Source organism: Heliconius melpomene, chromosome 10 (genome assembly GCF_056956725.1).
Source record: "Heliconius melpomene rosina isolate 202511_hmr_F chromosome 10, ASM5695672v1, whole genome shotgun sequence".
Lineage (NCBI taxonomy): Eukaryota > Metazoa > Arthropoda > Insecta > Lepidoptera > Nymphalidae > Heliconius > Heliconius melpomene.
In genome coordinates this window covers 11,862,365-11,873,569 of record NC_140398.1, presented here as the reverse complement: position 1 = coordinate 11,873,569, position 11,205 = coordinate 11,862,365, and the positions used below count along the sequence as shown (strand labels likewise).

Here is an 11,205-nt window from a genome sequence, read left to right as displayed (position 1 = left end):
ACATAACAGTGTTATATAACGTGCCAAATACAAATTATTAAAAAATAACATGTCATGTTATTTTTTAATAATTTATTAAGAGAGGACAGTAATTAGAAGTTATTTTAAAAGGAAAGGGCAGAAAGGCTTATTTAAAAAATGTTAAAGATAAAGCGAATATATGAACAGTTATCAATTAAAAGTCGAACATCTCGACTGTTTTCCTGGGAGACTGCAGGGAGACTGGGTGGAGGGAATGAGGGTCCCCGGAGAGCAGGCGGCGTTGCCTGGGCCAGGTCCCGCGGGACGCGGCGTGGGCGGCGGTAACTTCGCTCCAGTGGGATCACCCTCTCTGGGAGGGGGGACGGTGATATTTTTAAACAATATCGCCAACGAAACTCCTTGGAACTATGTATGTTTTATATAATTATAAGGTGATTTATCAAAAATAAGTAGATAAGTAAATACGTCATTGATATTATAGAGAGAGATTATAGATATCTAATTTAGGGATATTTTGAAATATGTACTCGTAGTCATTAATTAATTTAATTGTTACTTACACAAATACTTTTTATTAATTTTACAACAGAAAATGTATGTATCATATTTGTTTATAAACGGTAAAATATTTTTAGAATAAAACGAGCCTAATGAATATAGCATTAATACATCTTCAGATACGTCAGATGCTCACGCCGCGGCGTTGTTATTTTACCTGTTATGGATTTTTTGCGTGAAAACACATGAGTGATTTATTGAAGTCGAGTGGGAATACAAAAAATAATGCTTGGTTGTGTTAACAGATTGCATTAATATTTTTCTTTCAAAAAATTCTTACCAGAACTCATAAATGTTTTCGACTCCGAATGTTTTCAGCGACGTGACGACTGTCATCTTTATTAATTCTTAATGTTATTCTTCATTTATACACCCAGTTGTATGTACCTACCTATTTGTGTATAATCTCATGTAGCTAGGCATATCTGCTCCTCTAATAATATTTTTTAATTAGTTTCTAAGGATAATGCTTGCGCCAGTCGGGGCGCAGGGCGCCAAGCGTGCAACTGAAAACGCCATAGGTTATGGGTTCGATTTCCACTTAAAAAAATTAAATATTTTATATTGTCATTTGGTCGCTCTGATAAAGAGGGAAAGCGCGACGTTGACTTCTATTACTCAACACGCAATGCCTCCAGCCAGCGTCCAGTCGGTGAAAATTGGGGAATAGAAATGTCGTAATGGATACGGAGTATCTTAATACTATGCTATGTGCGGACTACGGGAAAAAATAATAAAGTATGCGAATATTTATTTACTCATATCGACTAATGTTTGAAAATTTCATGTAATAGGTTAGATTAATATTTTCACACACCCACATATATCAACTTAAGTCACTGACACTATGCAATGTAAAATATCTTCACAGTATTGAAACAGAGACAATAAAATATGTTTAAGCAACATTGCATAAATTCTTTTATTTTTAATAGGAAATGTATGATTTCGCAAGAGATGTTCTCAAGAAGTTATATATCTAATTGGACTTTAATTCATTAAAGTAAATTTGGCGATTAGAAAAGCTACAATCACCATCATGGCCGGGGGGTCGACATCAACATAAAACTGTTATGATATGGCTTTACCGTATTTCCCAGCGCGCGGGGTGGAGGTGCGCTCCACCCAGGGGAAATTTCGCGGCGGCTCTCTGTGGGCCTCTACAAGTTTTATGGACGCGCAACACCCCGCTCCCCCTACACCCTTAGTCGCCATCAACTTCTTATCGTTTCACATAACAACGGTTACCGGTAAACGTCGGCAAACATAATTACTTGGCTGACTTGAGAATTCATTTCACGTAACCTGTGCCAGGTCTTAGTGAGCCTAACGTTAAGCGATTATGTCTTTTAGGCAATTCTTATGTCATTTTTATGTAATTTAACTATAATATTAATATAAAATGTAAAAAAACCCATACTGTGTAACAGTATAGCTAAATATAAAACATAGTTATGTAAGTGCTTACATTATAATAATTATTTCATATTAGGTATTCATATTTTTTCTGGTAGGTATACAATAATGCTTAAATTGGACATTGGAGTAGGTAATTACTAAAGAAACGTTAAGTAAAAAGTTGACAAATAAATCCAGATGGTATTAACCCTTATCAAATACAGAGCTGAAAATACAAATACCTACTTTACTAATCCGTATATAAGTACACATTTGACTATATCTTTATAATACAGGGTGAGTCATATTGAACTTTCCGGTTTTGAAAGGACGTTGCACGAAGAAGGGAAGGAGTAGAAGGGTGGGGATGGTGTCATTAGACGCGCCATGACATGCAGTTTTAGTGTGAGCAATGGCTTGGTCGGGACAACATCGTGCGTTCGTAGTTGAAGAGTTTATTAAAAATGGCGGCTCCGTGATCACAACACAGCGTGCGTTCCGTTTACATTTTGCTATTGGTCGACGTGATCCCATTCCCACTGGACCAACAATCAGAAATTGGGTATCAAATTTTAGAGCAACATCATCAGCATTAAAAACAAGACCACAAGGCCGAATTAGGACGTCAACGTCAGCGGAAAACGTGGATAGAGTGCGGGCTTCAATTCAACAATCCCCTCGGCGTTCTGTTCGGAAACATGCCGCTTCACTAGGATTATCTTTCAGTAGTGTCCGCAGAATACTGCATAGAGACCTTAAATTTCACCCATACAAGATTCAGGTAGTGCAAGAATTAACAGTTAGAGACTTAGACACACGAACAAATTTATGCCGCGACATTCAGCAGATCCCCCGCACTGCTGTTTTGATCTTCAGTGATGAGGCACATTTTCACCTCGCCGGAACTGTCAACAAACAGAATTTTGGATACTGGGCTGAGAATAACCCACGAAACCTACACGAACGACCACTTCACAGCCCTCGAGTGACAGTGTGGTGCGCTATTGCAGAGTTTGGTGTGTGGGGTCCCTATTTTTTTGAAGAAGATGGTCAAGTCGTCACAGTTACCTCTGCTCGGTATTGAGACATGCTTGAAACTTTTCTGAAACCGAAATTGGAGGAATTAACGCAGAATCATGACAACGATAACATCTGGTTCCAACAAGATGGTGCTACAGCCCATACATCCAGGCGTTCAATGGAAATCCTGCGACAAATGTTTCCCGGTCATCTCATTTCTTTGCGAGGTGACGTTGGGTGGCCGCCGAGATCACCTGATTTAACCCCCTGCGATTTCTTTCTCTGGGGTTACCTGAAGGAAAAGGTGTACACGCATCGTCCCCGAACCATCGATGAACTGAAGGCTGCAATCACGGAAGAAATCAATGCTATTCCGCTGAATATGACTCGACGAGTAATGGACAACTTCCGGGAAAGGCTTCAGCAGTGTGTGGTCAATGGAGGTAGACATTTACAGGATATCATTTTTAAAACCAACTAAATTAAAACTGCATGTTATGTGCTTTCAAACAATAAAATAATTTTTACTGCATGTCGCTTTGTTTTTAATACACACCTTATTGAAATCGGAAAGTTCAATATGACTCACCCTGTACCTACCAACGTTTTTAATACCGACTTTTTGTCGATGTTATAATTATACCCACAAGTAATTTTTAATGTCATTGGTGTATTTCGGATATCTTTTACTAGGTATAGGCGGTAGTTATATGTTGCAATTTATTTTTCAGAAAGCAATTGGTTAGTATAATTTTTTTCTGGGAAAGCATTTGTTTATAAATATGCAACACCTACATAAAAATTACAGAGACGATATATGTAATCAAAAATGACTATATACTATATATACTCGTACACATTTATATTAAGGCCAGTCGTGGCCTCATGACGCAAAGGCTCAAGTGAACTGTAAACGCATCTGGTTGTGTATTCAATCCCCACTCGAGGAAATGAAAATTTACTTTAAATTTATATTCTAATTTCTTAGCTCTGGTGTCGAGGCAAAGCGCGGCGTTTGAGTCGCCACTCAACTCGCAATGCCTCCAGAATTTTGCGGAAAATGGTGAACGGAGTGTCTTAACTTTTAACACTAGGTTCCCTCTGCCTACTAAGCTGATGCTAATGCTGCTGATGCTTTGCTATACAAAGCTGATGATAATTACTATAATCACAAATAATACTGAGTACAGTACTGAGACATTCTGAGTAGATTAGCAAGAAAAGGGTTATTTCAGGAGTAGATGTGACCTATACCATCACAAGTACACTTAAATTTATGCAAACATTTTTTGTTCTTAAAAAATTCTTTATCCGTGAATGTAGGTACTTATGTAGATCGTTTAAATAACTAACACATAGAGATTATCCTTAGACCTTGTAAGTAATTCAGGAAAGGAGAATTTTATAGCCAGTCTGGGATAGCAAAGGATTAACATTTTTGTTGGATGTGAAATTTTAATTCATTCTATAGTAGAAATAGGAAGAAGTAAAACATAACAAACCTCTAAAACTCATAAACAGTAAAAGTAAACAATAAATTAAAAAAATATAATAAAATAAGTTAAAAAAAAATCCCTCTTCTCTCTAGAATAGGTATAAAATAGGTATATTTAGTACTAGACTACATATATAACTAGTTCATATAGTAATAAGCGGGAGGTATTGCATTAGGTGCCCCAGAGGCAGGCCGGAGAGTCGCAGCATCCTCGCGCTCCCCGCGGGACGCATTACGAGAGCACTAGACTACCAGATCGATACCTTAAGTTAACAACATTACGTCGCTATTCAACCACTAACAACAATATGTTATATTATTCACAACTTTAAATAATATACGAGTATAGTTTTAGTTACAAATGAACCTTGAATTCATTTTTTTTTATTATCAGAAGTTAAATGGTAGAAAATAGGATTTGAATGCCTGGGGTATCGACAGTAGTCTGTTATTATGCAAGTGAATCTGTATATCTATATATATAATGATCTAGTCATCATTTTTTACATGTACATAAATGTCATTGTGGACGGTTGTGGGTTCCACTCTGGGGTTTTTTTTATATTTTTATTTCTCCGCTCTGGTAACAAAGCAAAAGAGCGGCGTTGAGTTGCAGCAACTTGAAAGTTCCGCGGAAGGTGGGGAACGGAGTGTCTTATCACCACGTTCCCTCTACCTACCCTGCAATATGCGGTCACAGCGTGATGCTGAAATACATAAGATATCCAAGTAAAAATTATGGCTATTATTAACATATAATATAACTATATTGTTACTACTATTGTTTTTAAAGGAATTCGGAACAAAGTCTTTTAGGTAGGTATAAGATGAAAGACATGCATTGGCCGCGCGTGACCGCTACGCTATTTTATCAACGACAGTGGTCGTTGATAAAATGCTTATATTAGAGCGTCGCGACGGCCTGTCCATCACACGCCAGCATAGCCTTCCGATTTGACACCTTTATTACTTAACCCTCACGGTAAATCTTTATTTCGAATGCATAGAATATACAGACGGAATGAAATTTTAAGTTATTGTCGATAGTATTTTATATCGAGGAATAAAGTGACTAACAAAATAATTAATAGATTTTATTCTACACCAAGCTTACAAATATATAATTGACAAGAACTCAACAAAAACATGAAATAGGAAAAGGCGGTTTAATTACTAAATCACTCACCTCTCTCCTTATATACTTATTGTAGGATATGTAGTATATATTCTATGCACATCTCTATTGTTTACTTTTAAGCGACTACACTTAGTTTACAAATGTTGGGTAAACTCAAGCAGCATTGATAATATTTATCTAGTAAGTATTAAATATATCTAAATCTTAGGTAAATATAGAACTACAAACATCTAAAAGCACAGATATAAAATTAGCACAACTCTATTCAAAAGTAAAAATTAAAAGAAGTTTACTTTTATTAGCATATAGCATTAGCGTATAGAATTATATATTTAGCAACACTATTAAAGAACTGTGTGGGGAAAGGTCCTTATTACTTGGTTCCTTCTGCCTATCCTGCTTGAAGCTTCCTTGAAGCTGATTTATTAAAGAACTGTAAATATACTTACGCTTAAGAGACCGCGGCTTTGCTTGTTTCCTTCTAGACATGTTTCAATTAGAAATCATTCTGTTTATACCAAGTTCCATAATCCACAATAACAGAGTCCTTAAACAATTGTTGAAACATCAAAAATACAATAAATATATATTTTCACGTCACTTTTAGCAATGCGGAAAAGTTTATCGGAAAACTCTAGTCATGTTGGTATCGCAACACGAGACGCGGAGCCGCCCGGCCCACCCCGCGTTCACTGAGCTTACTGGCGCCCAACAAGTGGCAATAACAATATTGTAAGCTGCCGCGCAAACTCACATAAGACATCGCTTCGTTTGTTTCTAGCACCCAGTGCGGTGGTAATCCTGACCTCTACTTCTACAACGGTTGGCGGTGAATACAAGACATCTAGACTTTCTTATTGTTTCAGTGAAATAGTATGTATTATTATATTCTTACCGATTGTTTATAGTTATACAATCAGTAGATATTCTATCGATATACCTTATATAGTTACTTAGAATATTAAACGTTAAAATAATTAAACAGACTTAAAATTTTAACGTACTAACTACATGCATGTACATCGTTTTTAACATATCATGTCAATTAGGAATACCAAAGGAATAAAAAAAAAATTAACAAGCATGAATTATCATTATTAATTTATATTTTATGGTACCTAAGGAATCTTTTGAGGGAACCTGTGAATCCTGCCCATGAATTATCCCCATTAAAAAACTTCCGTTCTCCACTTCTCGCCGAATTGTGAAAGCTTTGCGTGATGAGTGGCGGAACTCAATCTCGTTACCATTGTGTAGTGGGTATATTGTGGATTCGATTCCAGTAGCACACTGGACACACGCACACGTTTCTGGTATAAGTTGAGTCTACCCGTGGGCCCTGGTGCAGAGAACCACTGCAAAGTGTCTAAAACATAGGATTTGTTGTTGTAACAATATCAAACATATATTATTTATTTAAGAAAAAAATACATAAGGAAAACACAAGATTTTTTTTTTACACAGAAAAAGTTTATTAGATAAGTGGAAATAGTACCGTGTGTGTATCAATATATATTCAAACAGAACAGTAATTAAGGGTACACATTAAGTATATGTCAAATACATAGGATGAGCTTCAATGGACGTTTTAAACCTCGCGTCCCAAATACTTACTTCTCTGAGCTTCGCACATTGCGACACGACGGGGACTTACACGTTTACACATCCATGCTTCAAGCATCATATCCTTAGGCGATACCACAATTATGAGGACATTTGTCGTTTTTTTGGTATGTTTCATTATGCATTTTTGAAAAGTTAGGTGAAACCAGAGTCTTATCTAAAGGTAAATGATTCTCTTAAGGAGATATTGTATTAATATTAAAAAAATATATTTACAATAACATAAGTTTAGTTAAGTAATATCTAAAGATAAATAAATAAGGAGAAAAATATAATATCAAAAGATACGTATCATGAGTCTGTAGTACAAGAAATAATAACAATTAAGAAAATTAAAAAAACTAGAGCTAATTTAAGATAAATCAAACAGTGCTGACTGGCACATATTGAGGATGTGAATTAAATTCGTTTATGCTAATCTCTCAAATTTTCTATAAAAACACTTTATTTTACAAAAATATTTAAAGTGAAGGAACGAAACGTGTTTGTCATTGGTTCAAAGAAATGTGACGTACGCAATCAGCTGTTTCTCTGTCATCTACGAAATCTACTATCAATGTCAAATTAAAGGTGTTTTTTATCCGGAAGAAAAATAATTACCAATTTGAAAAGAAATACCAAGTTATCATGTAAATTTATTTATAATTTAATAAATTTTAGTAAAGAATTATGGCAGCACCAGAACTTCCTTATGAGGTAACATTTATATTATTATATACTTCCGCGTTGGTAAAATTAAAATTTCCTTTGTTTGCGCTTTGTGTTATTTATCAATATTTCACGTGATCAAACATCGAAAGATTACATTTTTCAATAATATTTAACATGTATAGTACAATAATATTACATAATATATTAATTCTAAGATGCGTTATATCATAATCATAACCATTAGAAATATTTACTAATTAGATTTTTGTCTAATTTATACATTTCTCTTTTTTACAGATTCTTGTACACATATTTAAATATATATCTAGTTCTGATAGAAAATGTGCAAGTGAAACATGTCAATCATGGTATTCAGCTGCAAATGATTATTGTTTTCTAAAACATAAAACAATAATATTTTTCAAAACAGACTTAAATGCTGAGACATCACCACTCCAAATTATAGAAAATTCTATTATACCCTATGATAATTTTTTATTTAGTGAAGTTGAAATATCAAATAAAGTAAATAATTTTTGGAACAAAGTTGGAGAAAATGTGAAAAATTTGACTATTCGTAAGTGCGATATTCACGAAAAAGTCATAGATAATATATTGAAAAAATGTACAAACTTAGAAACATTGAATATTCAAAGTTGTAAGGAACTTTTCATGTCTGGATGCCTATTAGAAAAAACAGATGATTGGATAACAAACAGTTTTAAAAATTTGAAGTCTCTTAATTTATCAGAGAATAAATATATAACTGATGCATTGTTCTATAGATTTGTTAAAGGTGCACCAGCACTAGAACATTTGTGCTTATCGTTGTGTCCATTACAGTTTCATGGTGGATTTATTAAAAAATTTTATCCCAATAAAGATAACATTTTTGACAATCCTTCAGAATGTGTTTTTACATTTTATTTTGTTTTGCAATTCATAGCTTCTCGAGCTAAACATATTAAGAACTTAGTGTTTTCTAATACACTCATTGATGGTGCAGCTTTAAAAGCTTTATCGGAAGTCGAGAATTTGAAACTTGAATGTCTCCAATTAAATAATTGTGATCAACTGACAAATGCCGGAATAATTGCATTAACTACACATCAGAAATCACTTAAAGAGCTTGATATCAGTTTGTGCACAAGAGTGACAGATCAATCACTGATGTATATTAGTAATAATTTAACAAATTTAGAATATCTTAATATACAAAGATGTAGAGCTGTTACAGATCTAGGTATAGTTGAATTAAGTAAGTTAAAAAAATTAAAAAACCTAAATATATCCCAATGTGAACTCATAACAAGGGAAGGAATAGAAAAAGGTATTTGCAAAGAAGAGAACAAAATCTTAGAAGAAATAGATATTAATTCATTAAATTTAGTACAATCAGGTATTATAATGATCTCTGAGACATTGTCAAATTTAAGATATATAGATTTAAGTTTTTGTTTCAATGCTGTAACAGACACATCTATACAAGTGATATTTAAAAATCAAGTATTATTGCATACTTTAAAAATAAATTTCTGTGATAAAGTTTCTGATGCCGGTTTAACTGGTATGGGGAAAATAGAAGCAAAAGATGATGATGAAGGACCTGTGATGTCTAGTTATAACGAAGCAAGCGTACCTAATAGAATACATTTAGGTTCTAGAGCCGAAGAAGAAATAATTCGTGATGCAAGAAGAAAGCGCGATGTAATGAACATGTGTGAGAAATTGACAATGGACTCTTTTACAGGATATTCTCTAGCACGGATAAAATCTCTTCGAGAGTTGAATATCAGCGGTTGTAACAGAATAACGGATGTGAGCCTAACTTACGCGTTCGCATTTAAGGAATTACTAAACTTAAACTTGAGCAGATGCCAACAAATAACTGTAGATGGTATAAAGCATCTAGTCAAAAACTGCCCTAGCATTGAATACTTAAATCTAAACGATTGTTACAACTTAAAAGATGATGCTGTAATAGAAATTGTTAAAGGACTACACAGATTGCAGTATCTGGAATTGCGGGTGAGTAAGAACTCTTCAATACATATATATAGATATCGAGATATTATTATCAAACTTTTAAACTATTCTAATGTGCGTTAATATTTGAATTGCCTTTCAAAAGGAACCTTAAATCACCAATAATTTATTGTTCACTTGTACCAAAATGTGGGTAATTTCACCAAATGTTCATAGTCATTTTGCTGACAAATATTGCGATAATTTAGCTACGTACCTTACGTAACTACAATGGAATTGAACGATAATATAATTATTAAAACTGCTAAGATGTGTAATTATAGAACTTACTGTATATAAAAATATTATATCTCTTTTCAGGGTTGTAATCAGCTAACTAACAAAACAATAGAAGCAGTGAGGGACCATTGCAAAATACTTAAAGTACTTGATATTCAGGGCTGCTTAAATATATCTGCAGAATTAGGTTGTGCCTTAGGACGTTTGCCAACACTTCATACAGTGCTGATGTCAAAGCCAGGACCTTATATTACAGATGGAGTGAAAAATAGATCACCAGCACCTCCACTATTACCGTCATTATTGAGGAAACTTCGCCTACATTGAATTTTTAAGTACACTGCAAAGTACAAATATACTAACATGTTTTTATTAGCTTCGGCCGTATGTATGTATCTATATATCTTGTAACGGAAACTTTAACCGCGTCTATGACCGACTATTAAACGTCGGATTAATTTGAAATTATCAAGGACTAACGATGCAATAATATAAAAATACCGGGCAAGTGCTATTACACCAAGGGCTCCGTACCAATTACAATTTATAATAAATAATAGTTAAAAAAACTAAAAAACAATCAATAATTTTGTGAAAAAATAAGTAAAAAGTAAAAAATATATAAATTTAAGTATAGAATAATAGAAAAAAAACTTGGGGTGCATATATAGTCGGAACCCATTCTTCAACCAATTTAATCGCGCGTACTTTCAAATATTTTACCTTTTTTTTAATTCTTGGTATTATTTTCTTCTTTATATTTTGTACTGTAACAGTTATGTTTGTAAATTTAAAATGTAGGTATATATTCTTTGAAGAATACTTAATTGTATAATATCATATTATATATTTATATTAAAATAGAAATATTCTTTTTCCTCTTATAAATGTTTAGAAAATATTGTGTCCATCAAATCTGTACATATTTTTGGAAATTAAAATATTTATAATATTCTTTTCAGTTATTTTAGTAGTCACGTAAACTTTTTAACGTTATTATTATTTTATATTTCGCTGTATAATCATAGAAAGCAGCCTCATTTACCAGCCTTCCTAGAATTCCACAGATTTTTAC

General features: G+C 33.6%; 1 protein-coding gene across 1 annotated transcript; it reads left to right on the top strand.

The window, feature by feature from the left end:
- The first annotated feature begins 7,727 nt into the window (after positions 1-7,727).
- LOC146535659 (uncharacterized) lies at positions 7,728-11,082 on the top strand. Its single transcript, XM_085191853.1, has 3 exons — positions 7,728-7,910; positions 8,163-9,893; positions 10,212-11,082. The coding sequence occupies exons 1-3, from the start codon at positions 7,884-7,886 to the stop codon at positions 10,455-10,457; spliced, it is 2,004 nt and encodes a 667-aa protein (XP_085047979.1). The 5' UTR covers positions 7,728-7,883; the 3' UTR covers positions 10,458-11,082.
- Positions 11,083-11,205: the final 123 nt, after the last annotated feature.